This window comes from Taudactylus pleione, unplaced genomic scaffold (assembly GCF_031769625.1).
Source record: "Taudactylus pleione unplaced genomic scaffold, aTauple2 ptg000875l, whole genome shotgun sequence".
In the NCBI taxonomy this organism is placed as follows: domain Eukaryota; kingdom Metazoa; phylum Chordata; class Amphibia; order Anura; family Myobatrachidae; genus Taudactylus; species Taudactylus pleione.
The window spans coordinates 2,290,299-2,309,687 of NW_028285277.1; the positions used below are offsets into that span (position 1 = coordinate 2,290,299).

The 19,389-nt window shown below is 48.3% G+C and overlaps 1 protein-coding gene across 10 annotated transcripts in view; it reads left to right on the top strand.

Moving 5' to 3' along the window:
• NAV2 (neuron navigator 2) overlaps positions 1–19,389 on the top strand; it is a 637,654-nt gene that overhangs the window by 443,129 nt on the left and 175,136 nt on the right. For 7 of the 10 annotated variants that reach the window (XM_088458930.1, XM_088458933.1, XM_088458923.1 and 4 more), the window contains 3 exons: positions 5,573–5,846; positions 8,375–8,443; positions 15,732–15,877. In XM_088458930.1, coding sequence (XP_088315056.1) covers positions 5,573–5,846; positions 8,375–8,443; positions 15,732–15,877 — 489 coding nt within the window. The remainder of the gene's footprint in view (positions 1–5,572; positions 5,847–8,374; positions 8,444–15,731; positions 15,878–19,389) is intronic. The other 3 variants (XM_088458925.1, XM_088458927.1, XM_088458932.1) reach the window with 1 other exon arrangement.

A 19,389-nucleotide genomic window follows, 5' to 3' on the forward strand; every position in this document is an offset into this window, starting at 1 on the left:
TTATAATAAGACTCACCTACTGCACTTTTCTCCAGGGCCCCTCTCGGTCTCTCTGTACAGGCTGCATTATAGTCCCAAGGCGTGATACTGGCGTGGGACCCACCTTCCTCAGGGCTATGGTTATAATAAGACTCACCTACTGCACTTTTCTCCAGGGCCCCTCTCGGTCTCTCTGTACAGGCTGCATTATAGTCCCTAGGCGTGATACTGGCGTGGGACCCACCTTCCTCAGGGCTATGGTTATAATAAGACTCACCTACTGTACTTTTCTCCAGGGCCCCTCTCGGTCTCTCTGTACAGGCTGCGTTATAGCCCCAAGGCGTGATACTGGCGTGGGACCCACCTTCCTCAGGGCTATGGTTATAATGAGACTCACCTACTGTACTTTTCTCCAGGGCCCCTCTCGGTCTCTCTGTACAGGCTGCGTTATAGCCCCATGGCGTGATACTGGCGTGGGACCCACCTTCCTCAGGGCTATGGTTATAATAAGACTCAATGGGCCGTATTCAATTAGTTTAGCATCTGCGAAAAAGTTACACCTGCCCGACTTTTCGCTTACATTGCATGTTTTGGACATGTTTGAGCGCGTACCCACTTTCCACCATATTCAATTCCTAAACAGGTGAAAACGGCAAGCGGCGAATGTAGAACAGGCGGAAAGTACTGTCAAACTTGGGGATTTCAGACTGGACCCCCCAAAAAGATGCACTAACATTGGGGATGAATGTAGAAGTGTTCCAATAGCCCTAATAAAAGTAATTGGGGTACTGAAGTTGTTTACAATCCTTGTTATTGCAAAAGTGGTGAAGAATGGCATTGAGCAGTATTTTTTGGTTAAAATAAGTACTCCCATTAAATTTGGGGTGCATGACAATGGGTGCTAGCATATTTTAATGTCTCTAAAGTGAAGTTTTAGAAACGTGAAATTCCTCCGTCATACAAGCACCTGCAATCCCAAAAACACTTACCCCCTTCTTAGAGCACCCCCAAAACAGCTTATTTCACTAGTTTTTGAAGTTGTCCCTCCGCTTTTGTCACTTTCGCCCCAAATTTTAAAGGCGTTTTTTGGGGTGTTCCTGGATTTTTTTTTGATTTTTTTTTGGGGGGTGAATTGTCCATTGGGGGGGGGGGGTGCATCAAGGGTTTTAAATGGTTTCCCAACATCTGCACCCCCAAAATATAGATTTAACACTTTTTTTTTTTCCCTGCTATTCTGTGGAGAAAAGTATCGCCTATTTCAGTGCCGTGACTTTTCGCATAGGGGAAAACGGAATGGAATAGAATATGGAGAAACAAAACAGCCAAAATATTCGCAAGAAAACACGCCAGAACGGTTTTTCGCTCCGAATTGAATTTGTTCATAAAATAATATATCTCTTTTTTTTTATAGCTATATCTAAAACCTTTAAGAGGGTTGGAAACCTCCCTTCCTAGTCACGTCACTGAGTTCTGTAAATACATTTGACATCATATTGCTTTTCATAGGTTACTCTAATTATACTGACTAGTCCTAGGCACTACAGTTGTGATAAGATAATGTTAGTAATACTGTATCCCAGATACAGTGGAGATAGGGTGCCTGTTACCCTCTGCCCCCAGATTTACCATGAAACTGATCCCTTATAACTGGCCTCATAAAGTGATCAGGCCTTCACCGTGTACAAGGGACAGGAGCTGCGTAATGGTTCTTAGTATACAGGCAGAGCCGGTCCCTGATGTACACAAGGTGCCATACTATATGTGTGAAGAGGGAGCCTATGTTCTGCATTTTCACTAGAGATTTGGTTTCTCTCTGCTTCATAAATAGAGAGATTAGTTCACCGTCATATTAGCGTTTTTTTATCAGCGCGATAAGCGTTTCGATTTTTTATTTTTTTAAGTGAAGCTGTAATGTAGCCGCGATATACGTTATTATCACGTATCATTGGGCGGACGCTACAGTCACATCTTATTTTATCAGTGATTTCGGAAGAGCGGTTTTTCCTGTTCGGCGCAGTCAGCTGGTTCTACAGCAGCGATGCCCAAATCATGCGCTGAACAAGTGTCTGACGGGCTGAAATTCAGAGTTAGGGGCGTATTTTCTAAGCAGCGTTTTTTTTTTTTTAAAAACCCTCAATTTGTGCTGATTTTGCCTCCCAGATTTAAAAGGGCAATAATATTTACTGCATAAGGAGGCTGATTTTCCATTTACTATTATTGCTTTTTTAAATATGTCAGGCAAACATCGAGGGTTTAGAAAATCCATTGCCTAGTAAATAAGCCCCTTAGGCTGATAAATATTAATGATAGTTACATTGCAGATAATATTACATTACACATGAAGCAAACCTTTGCTAGTGTGCTGATGTGTGTTTATTACAATAGTATAATGTTGTTACAAGTGATGAGAGTATTAGTGTATCCGCGATTGTGTCGCACAGCAGAGAGGCTGGGAATCGCTGTCCTATGGGCTGTATGTCATTATGGATATGCCTTGTACATACAATGGACGCGCTCTCTGTGTGCGAGACTGACTAAACAAACACAACATGAGTGTGGCGGGGCCGCTAGGACGCGGTGACAGCCATGTTTATGTACAGGGGATAAATCATGTTGTTGTCACCTGTTCATGTACACAAGGACCCTCTCACACAGCGGACGGGGAACAATCAGGATTTGGAAGTCTCAGTGTCGCCTCAGAGACTGATGATTCTCTTTTAACACTTGAAATGTATACACTGGTAATTAGAGTCGGCACCTGTTCCCAGCCTCCGCCTGGACTTGTAATTACTGCTGTAAATTCACTGAGTGCCATGTTGGATTCTCTGTGCCAGAGCGGCCTGTGAGCAGCCCCCACAGTGGTTCCCAGTCACTCCCTGTCACGTCACTCCCTGTCACGTCACTCCCTGTCACGCCACTCCCTGTCACGCCACTCCCTCTCACGCCACTCCCTCTCACGCCACTCCTTCTCACGTCACTCCCTCTCACGTCACTCCCTCTCACGTCACTCCCTCTCACGTCACTCCCTATCACGTCACACCTTTGCTCTGTCCCCTGCTGAAATGGTTTATGATGCTGGCTGCATGGTCTTGTCTGGAAATGTGAGTCCGAGCGTGAAAGCACATTTACAACGGACCTAATAGTGAAATACGCTATTAAAGTACCAGCCACTCGGCTCCTAAACACCATGTCACAGTTGACAGGAGCTGGTTGGCTGGTACTTTATCTCTGTTCTCTTTATCTCCACCCAAGGCTTAGTAAGCTTTGAACGATAACGACATCGTTCATTATATTGTGCAGTGGACATTGAGCCCACACTGAACGATAGACTATATCGTATAGTTGGACAGCAGGTTCAGGCGTTGATCGATGCCGACAATGACCAGCGGGAGTGCGCATCGCATATTCACTGCACGATTAATGAACAATGACGATGACTTTATCGTTCAAACATTTATTTATATGGTATAGTGGATATGCGCCTTTACCGCACTAGGAGACGCAGCGCCCTCTGCTGTTAGCATGGTGGGGCTGCAGTCAGACAAGCAGACCTCCTGGGTAATCCCCTTTATATTAGTAAGTAGGGTACTGTTATTGTCATGTAAAGGAAAATGTGGGTTTAATATCAGCCAGTTAGTATAGGGCCGGGGTGGATCTTGGCCTATTTAAAAAGTGCCGGTCCCTGGGGGTGGGGAGATTGATGCCGGATCAGCCGGCCGATCCGATAGGCCATTAGATTACTGCTTTTTGGTTTATGTGACAGGTGTCTGCCGTCCTGACAAATAAAGCAGATTGCTAAACCAAAGTTACAGTGTGAACCCGTCCTGGGGTGTCAGCGTCACAGTAGATAAATGAGGGCGGATTCCCTGTTAGTGAGGAAATTCACTTACACATATTGGTCATTGAGAGTTGGACAGACTCCAAGAAATATGGCAGGGACCGCTGAGCAACCTATCGCCACTTCCTAATCTCATATTCAGGGTTTCTCCCGTGCCGCTTCTTAGCTCTGGAATTGCCCTCTCCTTAGACTGTCACCCAGCCTTCCGCGGTACCTAACTTATTGTACCTATGTAAATTGCTGCTTGTTCTGTTCCCCTTACTTGGAGAGCCCTCGTTGCCCCTCATAGATAAACGATAATAATAGCTGTATGGTACCTGGAGTCGGTGAAGCTTAATCTGTAATGCAGCAGAAATCACCGCTTTCTACAATATATTGAATTATAAATGTATTTTTAGTTGCGTGTGACAAGGGTTAGTGTGCGTGCTATTAGCATGCATTGTATTTCATGTCCATGTCTTCCTGGTGGTGAAGAGGACGGGAAACAAATAGGAAGAGATACTAAGTATTACATCTTACAGGTGAACTGGGGCGCTGTACTCTGCACATACATACGTACATACATAACACATACAAAGACTATTACATGTAACAACAAGAGCAGAAGTTGTACATAGGAGAATCACGCGTGTGACATACTCGTAAGTGGTACTGTGCACATACATACATAACACATACAAAGACTATTATATGTAATAATAACAAGAAGAGAAGTTGTACATAGGAGAAACGTGTGTGACGTAAGTGGTACTGTGCAGATCGGACATTGTAGCTACAAAAAGGAAATATGTAATGTGACCGTTATGTCAGATATACTCCTATGACACACGTGGTAATATGTAATGTGACCGTTATGTCAGATATACTCCTATGACACACGTGGTAATATGTAATGTGACTGTGATGTCAGATATACTCCTATGACACACGTGGTAATATGTAATGTGACCGTGATGTCAGATATACTCCTATGACACACGTGGTAATATGTAATGTGACCGTTATGTCAGATATACTCCTATGACACACGTGGTAATATTTAATGTGACCGTTATGTCAGATATACTCCTATGACACACGTGGTAATATGTAATGTGACCGTTATGTCAGATATACTCCTATGACACACGTGGTAATATGTAATGTGACCGTTATGTCAGATATACTCCTATGACACACGTGGTAATATGTAATGTGACCGTGATGTCAGATATACTCCTATGACACACGTGGTAATATGTAATGTGACCGTTATGTCAGATATGCTCCTATGACACACGTGGTAATATGTAATGTGACCATTATGTCAGATATGCTCCTATGACACACGTGGTAATATGTAATGTGACCGTTATGTTAGATATGCTCCTATGACACACGTGGTAATATGTAATGTGACCGTTATGTCAGATATACTCCTATGACACACGTGGTAATATGTAATGTGACCGTTATGTCAGATATACTCCTATGACACACGTGGTAATATGTAATGTGACCGTTATATCAGATATACTCCTATGACACACGTGGTAATATGTAATGTGACCACTATGTCAGATATACTCCTATGACACACACACTAGTAATGTTGCACTGTAGTGAGCGTGGCACTAGTAATGTTGCACTGTAGTGAGCGTGGCACTAGTAATGTTGCACTGTAGTGAGCGTGGCACTAGTAATGTTGCACTGTAGTGAGCGTGGCACTAGTAATGTTGCACTGTTGTGTGACTCTCTCCCTGTTTTGCTTTGCAGAGATCAGGAATGGGAATTTAAAGGCCATCCTTGGCCTTTTCTTCAGCCTATCACGTTTCAAGCAGCAGCAACAACAATCGCAAAAACAGCCGCAGAATCATCACCAGCCTGCTCCAGCCAACCACCATTCAGGAACGCCAAGCCAGTGCCAGCAGCTATATCACCCTACCACCACCCTCCATGCCCAGTCCTATGCCCCCACTCCAGTCCAGTGCCAACAATCACAGCAACCTCCCCAGTCACAGACTAAAGCACAACCAGAGATGCACTCCAGGTACGACTGCATGTTACCGTCACATCTTACACTATGTATAATGTATAGGCTCACTATCACCATCCAATCTTACACTCTGTATAATGTATAGGCTCACTATCACCATCCAGTCTTACACTATGTATAAGGTATAGGCTCACTATCACCATCCAGTCTTACACTATGTATAATGTATAGGCTCACTATCACCATCCAGTCTTACACTATGTATAATGTATAGGCTCACTATCACCATCCAGTCTTACACTATGTATAATGTATAGGCTCACTATCACCATCCAATCTTACACTATGTATAATGTATAGGCTCACTATCACCATCCAGTCTTACACTATGTATAAGGTATAGGCTCACTATCACCATCCAATCTTACACTATGTATAATGTATAGGCTCACTATCACCATCCAGTCTTACACTATGTATAATGTATAGGCTCACTATCACCATCCAGTCTTACACTATGTATAATGTATAGGCTCACTATCACCATCCAATCTTACACTATGTATAATGTATAGGCTCACTATCACCATCCAGTCTTACACTATGTATAATGTATAGGCTCACTATCACCATCCAGTCTTACACTATGTATAATGTATAGGTTCACTATCACCGTCCAGTCTTACACTATGTATAATGTATAAATATAAAATCCCTGACACTCCTCTGTAATTAGGTAACTGGTGAAATTAGGTTACTGAGATATAAAGGTACAAAATCCCTGCAGTACGGATCTTTCTGGATATAAATAATCTAACACTGTAATAGTTGTTATTTATTTCTCACATATTGGAGTAGATGGGGTTTCATACAAGCAGTTAGTATAAATCATGATATAAATAAATTACGCGTTTCGCAGGTCGCAACCCACTTAGACAGATCGGAAACTTCTAAATGTTATTTCAGAAGTACAAGTAGATGAACTGGAATGGTCTTGGCAGAAATTCACATACAATCTGCTTTTTGGTGCTGCAAAGTCCATCTGTGCTCTATTAATGTCACTTAACATACCGTAAGTCATATTATTACTTTAAGACCGTTACCCCGGGTGTTAGTGAATATAGGATCCTTTAGGATCAATTGCAGTCCCAAATAAACGTCCTTGTCTGCACACCAGAAAGCTGTCTCGTTATGTTGTTCAATCCTCAGGCAGTATTACTATGGCTTTACATTGCCTTTACATAGGGATCCCAGCTCCCACAGTACACGGAACGTCTGTCCGCCTACTCTTGCTATGAAACCCTCAGATTAGAGCTCTCCTTATCTACCAGAGGATTTCTCATAATATTCTTCAGGAGATCTTAGTAACATGTACAGTAAAGAGGACTAAGGGAAGTAGCAAATATAACAAACACAACGCGTTTCGTAGCCATCAGCAGCTTCATCAGATTCCTGTAATGACATTTCTGATGAATATGAAGAACCTGTTTCAGGATTTCAGATGTGAAACCCAAATTCCTGTCTCTGTGCAGGACGAGTTCATATGTCTGAGTCCTCGCTGATATCGCGCTGGAAACCCAACCTCCTGTCACCCATTGCCGGACACTAGCAAGAACAATATTATACATACGTCAAGTTACTGGTCCCGCTTGTTATATGATACATGTTTCAGTGGGAAGATATAAAAAATAATCATATCCTAAATAGTTTTTGGGTTAATATCCCATTGCCCTTTACTGGTGCTATACATTTACTTTGTTATTAGGCTACTTACTAGGGAAGTTGCTTCTTCCTGACCAGGTCTCTTAGGAAAATAAATTTCTATATATAATTACACACGATGGCCAGGAGGATTAGGTCATGCACCATAAATTAGATCCCTCTAACTTTCCATCCTGACAGGTTCTCATGACATTATGTATCATATGCTCCTTTGTAGCTGTGGAAAATGGGGCAATTAGCTAATTACCCCGAGGAAAAATAGCCGAAGTAACACAAAACCACTTCTTTTCAAGTTGTTCAAGGGAAAATCTTGTGCAAACATTAACGTATGGTAGATTACACAAACACGTCCTTATCTGCTACCAGAGGACAGAGGCCCCTGTGTGTGCGGCAGAGGCCATTCTTATTCCTTATATAACATGTTTACTACGAAGATATTTACTACTACTACTTCTGCTGCCGCACACACACATGAAGGTGCACAGAGTCCTGTAGTGTTACACAGATTTGAAGTGGACCCATCACACATACACACACACACAGATACCTACACACATACATATACACACACCTCCTACACACACCTAAACACATCACACACACATACATACACACATATCGTCATGCACACATATACCTACACACATGTCCTACACACATACATACATGCATACACACACCTCCTACACACACCTAAACACATCACACACACATACATACACAGTGTAGCCAGAAAGTTTTGGTGACATCTTGGAGGCCCCTGAAATCCAGCTCATTGTGGGATGATACGTTATCAGAGACCAGTTCCTCTTTAAATCCTTGAAATGATCCCATTCTCTGCATTTTATCCCATTGTGCAGTTCATCCTCCAGAGCCCCGGGTGAGGTCAGGTTCCTGCGCTTCTCCCTCGGACAGAGGAAATGCTCTCGGTCAGTGTGTGCTTCCCCCCCCCAAGAAATGGGCGAGTGGCGTGCACGGGGTGACCTGCTTGTGGTGGTCCTGTGTTATCCTAATGATCACTAACGGTGTGGACGAGTGGCGTGCAGGGGGTGACCTGCTTGTGGTGCTTCTGTGTTACCCTACTGATCACTAACGGTGTGGGCGAGTGGCGTGCAGGGGGGGAACTGCTTGTGGTGCTCCTGTGTTACCCTAATGATCACTAACGGTGTGGGCGAGCGGCGTGCAGGGGGGACCTGCTTGTGGTGCTCCTGTGTTACCCTACTGATCACTAACGGTGTGGGCGAGTGGCGTGCAGGGGAGGAACTGCTTGTGGTGCTCCTGTGTTACCCTAATGATCACTAACGGTGTGGGCGAGCGGCGTGCAGTGGGGACCTGCTTGTGGTGCTCCTGTGTTACCCTAGTGATCAGTGTGGGCGAGCGGCGTGCAGGGTGGGACCTGCTTGTGGTGCTCCTGTGTTACCCTAGTGATCGGTGTGGGCGAGCAGCGTGCAGGGTGCGACCTGCTTGTGGTGCTCCTGTGTTACCCTAGTGATCGGTGTGGGCGAGCAGCGTGCAGGGTGCGACCTGCTTGTGGTGCTCCTGTGTTACCCTAGTGATCGGTGTGGGCGAGCGGCGTGCAGGGTGGGACCTGCTTGTGGTGCTCCTGTGTTACCCTAGTGATCGGTGTGGGCGAGCGGCGTGCAGGGTGGGACCTGCTTGTGGTGCTCCTGTGTTACCCTAGTGATCGGTGTGGGCGAGCGGCGTGCAGGGTGGGACCTGCTTGTCGTGCTCCTGTGTTACCCTAGTGATCAGTGTGGGCGAGCGGTGTGCAGGGTGGGACCTGCTCGTAGTGCTCCTGTGTTACCCTAGTGATCGGTGTGGGCGAGCGGCGTGCAGGGGGGACCTGCTTGTGGTGCTCCTGTGTTACCCTAATGATCGGTGTGGGCGAGCGGCGTGCAGGGGGACCTGCTTGTGGTGCTCCTGTATTAACCTAATGATCGGTGTGGGCGAGCGGTGTGCAGGGGGGACCTGCTTGTGGTGCTCCTGTGTTACCCTAATGATCGGTGTGGGCGAGCGGCGTGCAGGGGGGACCTGCTTGTGGTGCTCCTGTGTTACCCTAGTGATCGGTGTGGGCGAGCGGCGTGCAGGGTGGGACCTGCTCGTAGTGCTCCTGTGTTACCCTAGTGATCGGTATGGGTGAGCGGTGTGCAGGGAGGACCTGCTTGTGGTGCTCCTATGTTATCCTAGTGATCGGTGTGGGCGAGCGGCGTGCACGGGGGACCTGCTTGTTGTGCTCCTGTGTTACCCTAATGATCATTGTGGGCGAGCGGCGTGCAAGGGGGACCTGCTTGTGGTATCCTGTGTTACTCTAATGATCGGTGTGGGCAACCGGCATGCGGGGGGGGACCTGCTCGTGGTGCTCCTGTGTTACCCTAGTGATCGGTGTGGGCGAGCGGCGTGCAGGGGGGACCTGCTTGTGGTGCTCCTGTGTTACCCTAATGATCATTGTGGGCGAGTGGCGTGCAGGGGGGACCTGCTTGTGGTGCTCCTGTGTTACCCTAGCGATCGGTGTGGGCAAGCGGCGTGCAGGGGGGACCTTCTTGTGGTGCTCCTGTGTTACCCTGGCGAGCGGCGTGCAGGGTGGGACCTGCTTGTGGTGCTCCTGTGTTATCCTAATGATGATTGTGGGCGAGTGGCGTGCAGGGGGGGACCTGCTTGTGGTGCTCCTGTGTTACCCTAGTGATCGGTGTGGGCGAGCGGCGTGCAGGGGGGACCTGCTTGTGATGCTCCTGTGTTACCCTAGCGAGCGGCGTGCAGGGGGGGAGCTGCTCGTAGTGCTCCTGTGTTACCCTAGTGATCAGTGTGGGCGAGCGGCGTGGAGGGTGGGACCTGCTTGTGGTACTCCTGTGTTACCCTAATGATCGGTGTGGGCGGGCGGCGTGCAGGGGGGACCTGCTTGTGGTGCTCCTATGTTACCCTAGTGATCGGTGTGGGCGAGCGGCGTGCAGGGGGGACCTGCTTGTGGTGCTCCTATGTTACCCTAGTGATCGGTGTGGGCGAGCGGCGTGCAGGGGGGACCTGCTTGTGGTGCTCCTGTGTTACCCTAATGATCAGTGTGGGCGAGCGGCGTGCAGGGTGGGACCTGCTTGTGGTGCTCCTGTGTTACCCCTAATGATCGGTGTGGGCGAGCGGCGTGCAGGGGGGACCTGCTTGTGGTGCTCCTGTGTTACCCCTAATGATCGGTCTAGGCGAGCGGCGTGCAGGGGGGACCTGCTTGTGGTGCTCCTGTTACACTAGTGATTGGTGTGGGCGAGCGGCATGCAGAGGTGACCTGCTTGTGGTGCTCCTGTGTTACCCCTAATGATCGGTCTAGGCGAGCGGCGTGCAGGGTGGGACCTGCTTGTGGTGCTCCTGTGTTACCCTAGTGATCGATGTGGGCGATCGGCGTGCAGGGGGGACCTGCTTGTGGTGCTCCTGTGTTACCCTAGTGATCAGTGTGGGCGAGCGGTGTGCAGGGGGGACCTGCTTGTGGTGCTCCTGTGTTACCCTGGCGAGCGGCGTGCAGGGTGGGACCTGCTTGTGGTGCTCCTGTGTTACCCTAGTGATCGGTGTGGGCGAGCGGCGTGCAGGGGGGACCTGCTTGTGATGCTCCTGTGTTACCCTTTCAGCCAGCATTGAGGCTGTATGAACTGTAATGTGTATATCTATATCTGCTTATAGAACAGCTGCCCATCCCCTATGTACCTGGGGGCACTAAAACAGTCTGTGGTGTCATCCACGTGTGTCCAGCCCGCAGCTTTGCTACACCCGCGGCCATCGCGGCCATCAAAATGCACGCTCGTATAGCCTGTGGGTGGTGACCCACAGCTATACGAGCGTCCAGGAGGACGCTCCATGAAAATGGAGCCCGGCCCTCATTCAGAGCGTGCGCTCTGCTCAGAGCGTACGGCTCTGAATGAGGGCCTTGTTGCATTATTTCTCATTTACTCACCGAAGCATTTTTGGAGCATTCAGCTGTTTATAAAACACATAACAGCGTTATACATATAATATATCATTGCTATTATAGACCATGTTATTACTTTTTTTTTTTTTGTGCAGAATCTCTTTTTATTGTGAATGGAAATAGGAACAAATACAGTCATAAATAAATGATAATAATAATAAAATACACTGATAAACAACATCGTGTAGAGGATTCCCAAAGGGGAAAGAAGACAAGTATCCGGTGATCATCCATAACATAACTAGTGCTGGCGAGGTTATCGCCGCTAGCGACCCTTTTAATACACAGGTCGGTAGTAGATGAAAAATGTTAGTAATCTTGACAACATTGGCCAAAAATATTGGAGCATATATCTTGATTATTGCTAATTGTGGGTGGGTTCAAGGTGAAAGGTCGACACGATTTAAGTCGACATGGGAATGGTCTTCATGTTTTTTTCTTTTTGTTAGTTAAGGTTAGGTACTAGGAGGGACGGTTATGGCTAGGCACTTACCTCGACTATTAGGGTTAGGCACAAGAAGGGACTATTAGGGTTAGGCACAAGAAGGGACTATTAGGGTTAGGCACAAGAAGGGACTATTAGGGTTAGGCACAAGAAGGGACTATTAGGGTTAGGCACAAGAAGGGACTATTAGGGTTAGGCACAAGAAGGGACTATTAGGGTTAGGCACAAGAAGGGACTATTAGGGTTAGGCACCAAGGTAGAGGGTTAGAAAAAAAAATGTCGACCATTTTTGTGTTGACCATACCCATGTAGACCTTTTGTATCTGTCAACCTACATCCATGTCGACCTTGTGTGTGTCAAGCTTTTGTCCCTGTTGGCCTATTGACTGTTGACCATTTAGTGTTGACCTATAGACTTGTCGACCTTGATCTAATGAAGCACAGCCATTGCGGGCAGACCTGGCCAGGTATGAGAGTGGTGATACCCGGGAGGTCAGAGGGGGGTAATACTAGAAGGTGCTGCCAGTGTCATTACAGGACCTTGTACGTGAGACTAGTAAGAGATGAAGGGGGTCTGATGAGAGGTCCACCCTCCAGCCAAGGCTGCTCCGTACACGTCACAGAAGCAGATGTGTTCTCCTCTCACCTTCCCGTCACCTGCAATCACATAAAGGGAAAAGGGTTCAGGGTCTCCTTCCCTCGGGCCAACTCTAACAAAGACAAATCAGCGCTAAGTGTGAAGTGTCTCCGCATCAAGCGTCACCCGTGTCATGTAGCTGAGAACATACAGCCCTCGCTGGTAACACGCAGATTGATTTGTGTAAGGCATCAGCAGGATGACGTGTGGAAATGTGGCCCCGGGGGGTCTCTATAACCGATGTACAACGCAGCGTAAATATCCGGCCTGGCTGATCTCGGGCTACTGACAACCTGCTCACTAGCTGGTGCCATAGTAACGGTAATGACACAATAAGATTACACTCTGGGGTATATTTACTAAAGTGCGGGTTTTTAGAGGTGGAGATGTTGCCCGTAGCAACCAATCAGATTCTGTTTATCATTTATCTAGCACCTTCTAGAAGATAATAACTAGAATCTGGTTGCTATGGGCAACATCTCCACTTCTATAAACTCTCACTTTAGTAAATATACCCCTCTGTCTTATTCTTCCTTTGCACTCGGACATATTGGGGGGCGCATACATACAGATATCTTCGTTACAGGACTTTACCTTGTTCTTATGATGTTGCTGGTCTGTCAGCTCAGTGTAACGTTTCCGCTATTTGCGTTACATTCCCTATAATGAGCCCCATACATCGGCAATCAGGACCCATTCAGATTTTCCCCTCTGATTTCCCGATTCTCCAATCTGCGCCCAACAATTACAGATCGTTCTACGCAAGTAACGGGTCTGACAATGGTGAAAGGCGCCATCATTTTACTAGTAACAGTCGGCAAATCAGCTGATTGTCTCCATACACTGGCAATCTACAGCCCAGATTGGTCGGTGAAATTTAACATGTTGGACAACCTGATTTACCGATTCTTATCAATTTTTGGTCGGAATCGGCAATCGGTGAACCCCAAACATTGACGATATTTTTACACAGTCATCTGCAAAACGGGGGATTGACACAGTTGATTGCGGATGTATGGACCCCTAAACCCCTTCAGAGGCAGATTTATTATCTATTAATTATGCTATTAAATAACCTAATTCTCCAATCTCCTCTTCACTATAATTATTACAGAAAGAAACTTTGAATTAAATCTACATTATGTAAAACAAACTAGTAATAAAGCCACGGGTTATATCAAAAAAGCAGGTTGAGGCCGTGCGGTATACATGATAAAACGGGTGCACGGTCCTCTGACTTGGGGACCCAGAGAGTCCTGTTTGGAGATGTGATTTCTGCTGTGCTGTGAGATCTGGCTGACAGTGCCCTGGTCTGTAACTCCTGGTGCCCTGGTCTATAACTGCTGGTGCCCTGGTCTATAACTGCTGGTGCCCTGGTCTATAACTGCTGGTGCCCTGGTCTATAACTGCTGGTGCCCTGGTCTGTAACTGCTGGTGCCCTGGTCTGTAACTGCTGGTGCCCTGGTCTGTAACTGCTGGTGCCCTGGTCTGTAACTGCTGGTGCCCTGGTCTATAACTGCTGGTGCCCTGGTCTATAACTGCTGGTGCCCTGGTCTATAACTGCTGGTGCCCTGGTCTGTAACTACTGGTACCCTGGTCTGGTACTACTGGTACCCTGGTCTGTAACTGCTGGTGCCCTGGTCTGTAACTGCTGGTGCCCTGGTCTATAACTGCTGACGCCCTGGGCTATAACTGCTGGTGCCCTGGGCTATAACTGCTGGTGCCCTGGTCTATAACTGCTGGTGCCCTGGTCTATTGCTGCCCTGGTCTGTAACTGCTGACGCCCTGGGCTATAACTGCTGGTGCCCTGAGCTGTAACTGCTGGTGCCCTGGTCTATAGCTGCTGGTGCCCTGGTCTATAGCTGCTGGTGCCCTGGTCTATAGCTGCTGGTGCCCTGGTCTATAGCTGCTGACGCCCTGGGCTATAACTGCTGGTGCCCTGAGCTATAACTGCTGGTGCCCTGGGCTATAACTGCTGGTGCCCTGGTCTATTGCTGCCCTGGTCTGTAACTGCTGGTGCCCTGGCCATAACTGCTGGTGCCCTGGTCTGTAACTGCTGGTGCCCTGGTCTGTAACTGCTGGTGCCCTGGTCTGTAACTGCTGGTGCCCTGGTCTATAGCTGCTGGTGCCCTGGTCTATAACTGCTGGTGCCCTGGGCTATAACTGCTGGTGCCCTGAGCTATAACTGCTGGTGCCCTGGGCTATAACTGCTGGTGCCCTGGTCTATTGCTGCCCTGGTCTGTAACTGCTGACACCCTGGGCTATAACTGCTGGTGCCCTGAGCTGTAACTGCTGGTGCCCTGGGCTGTAACTGCTGGTGCCCTGGGCTGTAACTGCTGGTGCCCTGGTCTGTAACTGCTGGTGCCCTGGTCTATAACTGCTGGTGCCCTGGTCTGTAACTGCTGGTGCCTCTGTAACTGCTGGTGCCCTGGTCTGTAACTGCTGGTGCCCTGGTCTGTAACTGCTGGTGCCCTGGTCTGTAACTGCTGGTGCCCTGAGCTGTAACTGCTGGTGCCCTGGGCTATAACTGCTGGTGCCCTGAGCTATAACTGCTGGTGCCCTGGTCTGTAACTGCTGGTGCCATGGGCAGCAGCTGCAGAGGGATCCTCAACAATTGTAACTTCTATTCCTATCCATGGAAACCCAGGCCATGACATTTAATGGTGGCATCAAGGCCTCATGTATTTATTATTTATTTATTAACAGTTACTTACATAGCACCATATAGAGCATTTTCCATTGCGCTTTACAATTGGGAACACAACAGTAATAAGATGAGACTGGGTAATAACAGACGGCTTAGACTCTTCCTTCTTGTATACACACAATGCAGAGGGGGGGGTATATATAGATATATATATAGGCACTATATATCACAGATGGATTATTTTTCCCAAAGCACAAAACGAAACCCCGTGTTCGCATGTCCTGTTATCGCCCCGTGTTTGCTTGCTCCAAGAACCATTTAATGCCTGGTGTTAGCACAGTGACTCTGTAAGCCCCCAGTGGCAGGATGCAGCCCTTTCCTCTTTGATGATATTGTAGCACTGAAGAAATAATATTTTCCTTCTAGTAAGAATTTCCAGCTGAAGGCTTGAACCCAGTCTCCCACCGTGCGCGGACGTGTGACCCAGGCTGATGATTATTGGGCCCCATCCTCTGATCTTTTCTTATTCTTAATGTTTTCAGGCTCCCAGGTCCCAGCACGCGGACATCTGCTGCAGGCAGCGAGGCCAAATCGCGGGGCCCGGCCAGTGGGAACAGACGCAGTCAGAGCTTTAACAACTACGACAAGGCCAAGCCGGGGACTCCCTCCACGGCTGTGATTGAGAAAGGTACGTGGAGACAATAGCGCTTTCTATCCTGAGACGCTAGAGAGAGGGAGTACAGTGCTGGGAGAGGAGGAGTGCGGCGCTGGGAGAGGAGGAGTGCGGTGCTGGGAGAGGAGGAGTGCGGTGCTGGGAGAGGAGGAGTGCGGTGCTGGGAGAGGAGGAGTGCGGTGCTGTGATGGAAGGAGTGCGGTGCTGTGATGGAAGGAGTGCGGTGCTGTGATGGAAGGAGTGCGGTGCTGTGATGGAAGGAGTGCGGTGCTGTGATGGAAGGAGTGCGGTGCTGTGAGAGGAGGAGTGCGGTGCTGTGAGAGGAGGAGTCGAGTGCTGTGATGGAAGGAGTCGAGTGCTGTGATGGAAGGAGTCGAGTGCTGTGATGGAAGGAGTCGAGTGCTGTGATGGAAGGAGTCGAGTGCTGTGAGGGAAGGAGTCGAGTGCTGTGAGGGAAGGAGTCGAGTGCTGTGAGAGGAGGAGTCGAGTGCTGTGAGAGGAGGAGTCGAGTGCTGTGAGGGGAGGAGTCGAGTGCTGTGAGGGGAGGAGTCGAGTGCTGTGAGGGGAGGAGTCGAGTGCTGTGAGGGGAGGAGTCGAGTGCTGTGAGAGGAGGAGTCGAGTGCTGTGAGGGGAGGAGTCGAGTGCTGTGAGGGGAGGAGTCGAGTGCTGTGAGGGGAGGAGTCGAGTGCTGTGAGGGGAGGAGTCGAGTGCTGTGAGGGGAGGAGTCGAATGCTGTGAGGGGAGGAGTCGAGTGCTGTGAGGGGAGGAGTCGAGTGCTGTGAGGGGAGGAGTCGAGTCGAGTGCTGTGAGGGGAGGAGTCGAGTGCTGTGAGAGGAGGAGTACAGTGCTGTGAGGGAAGGAGTACAGTGCTGTGAGGGAAGGAGTACAGTGCTGTGAGGGAAGGAGTACAGTGCTGTGAGGGAAGGAGTACAGTGCTGTGAGGGAAGGAGTACGGTGCTGTGAGAGGAGGAGTGCGGTGCTGTGATGGAAGGAGTGCGGTGCTGTGAGAGGAGGAGTCGAGTGCTGTGATGGAAGGAGTCGAGTGCTGTGAGGGAAGGAGTACAGTGCTGTGAGGGAAGGAGTACAGTGCTGTGAGGGAAGGAGTACAGTGCTGTGAGGGAAGGAGTACAGTGCTGTGAGGGAAGGAGTACAGTGCTGTGAGAGGAGGAGTACAGTGCTGTGAGAGGAGGAGTACAGTGCTCTGACATAGGGACTACAAGTCTGCAAGATTCTCAGAGATGTTGAAAAATGTAAGTAGCAGCAAAAATATTCTAAATGAAACGAGAACAATGAAAGTCTGGTCACTGTGGGTGCTATGTGGTCACTGTGGGTGCTATGTGGTCACTGTGGGTGCTATGTGGTCACTGTGGGTGCTATGTGGTCACTGTGGGTGCTATGTGGTCACGCAGCGGTAGTAAATCTTTAGAAGTGGAGAGAGGGAAATCTATACTATCTATAGGTACTATAATCTGCAGGGGTGATGATATAATGTATAATTTATACCTTTCTTCTGATTGCTGTTATTACATTTAGATTGCAAGCTCATAAGAGCAGGACCCTCTACCCCTGTGCATTTCCTTCCCTCACTTATATCATCTCCTGCCCATTCCCAACCACAGCACCTGACCTTTGGCTAATGCCGCCCGCTGTTATATGGGTAATATGACTGTAGCTGCTGCAATGTCTATAAACTTGTCCGTGTTCTGTACTGTACGTTTATTATTGTTTTGGTCATACTGTTTCTGTAGTATATAAGGTGCCGCGGACCCCTTGTGGCGCCATATAAATACAGGATTATATGAAATAATAACTTGTCCCAGCAAATAATAACTAGTCCCAGCAAATTTGGGGTACATGAAAATGGGGGCAAGCATGGTTAAAAGTGGCAAAAATGAAGTTTTAAAAAATCGCACCTTCAGCGAGCGCCTACAATCTAAAACCCACCTCCCCCCCATACTTGCAGACCCCCCAAAAGCTTGTTTCGCTAGTTTTTAAGTTTGCGCCCTGACGCCCCCTATTCCAATCTCATTTTTTGGAGTGGTGGTCATTTTTTTTGTTTAGGATTTTTTTGACGCAGTTATGCTTTGGGGGGCTGTTCCAATGGTGCTGAGTGGTGTCCCCGACGTTTGCACCCCAAAATCGCAATTCTGCACTTTTTTTTCACCACCAATTCATAGGCGAATCTTTTTCGCCTATTACATTGCATTGCGTTTTTGCGTACGCGAAAACTATTTGGAATTCCGCCTGGCGAAATGACGTCACCCGCGATACTTTTACTCGGAAAACGGCTTTTCGCGTCTAATTAAATACGGCCCATAGTGCGATACGTCATTGCATCTGTCATGTCCCACTGTTACTGGAGTCTCTGGAGAACCGGGACGGCGGCAGAATAAATGTGAGACTCCGGTTGGTGCAGTGTGTAGAGTAATTATAAAATGTATATTTGTTGCGATGTATATGAACGATCTGTTACTTACACGGACATCTTATAGTCGTCACCATAGAGTTTAAGTGATTTTGGGGCTGGGAATAGTATCATTATAACCACTAGTACGCCCTGGCGACATAGCAGCAGGAACACTGCATGCCGCGCATTACCTTTGCGGGCTCCTATGTGCTATATCCCCGCTATGTACAAAGAGGGACAGAACGGAAGATCTTTCTCCTGCACCTGCAGCCCCCATAGACAAACCGTAGTTTACATCGTCTGAAATGGCGTAACTACCGGGGCTAAACTCCGAAAAGCATCGCTATTACAATCGCAGTTGCGATCAGTAGTGAATCAGGCCCAGAGTTGTGTGGACCAGCCCACCTGGGCTTCCTGATCATATGTGGGAATCTGCCAGCAGAGGGCGGTAGTGACCGAGAAATGATCCGTTGTTGCAGTGATGTCACAGGAGAGGACGTAGGAGCCTGATACCCATCAGTGGCTGCACCTGGGCCACCCTCTGACCTGCGAAGGAGCTGCGCATTTCTCTTATTCTCAGCAATAAGTGTCATTATTTATGTTGTACGCCTATCTGTAGTAACATACCACCAGCCACGTATCGTACACAAGTGTTACAGCTAGAACAGACAATGCTGACAGTAACGCAGGAAGGAGCTGGCGGGCGCCAGCGAAGGCTCAGGTGGCTATATGTGGCCCCAGGGCAACCTGTTGGCCATCACTGCTATATGCCAGAGGCAGGAATTGATCCTGTACGGTAGCGTCATGCAGCTTCATTTGTGCCAAAGGGCGCAGTTAGCGGCAGTCGATGGTGGCATTAGAAGCAGAAGTTTGCGCCAGCCAAGGGAGGATTTCAGCGGACTCTCAGAGATGGGCGCCAGTGCCGCCGTAGCTGTGAATGTGTTTGCAGCAGTTGTGCGATAATATGCAAATGTCGCAGCTCCCTGGATTTGTATTGAGACGCCCGCCAGCGGCAGAACAGTCGATTATCAGACTTCTGAGTAACGCTATAATGGCACAGAATGGGCGCAGGTAATAAGACGCTGGAGCTATTTTCACTGCGTACTGGATCGCAGTCTCA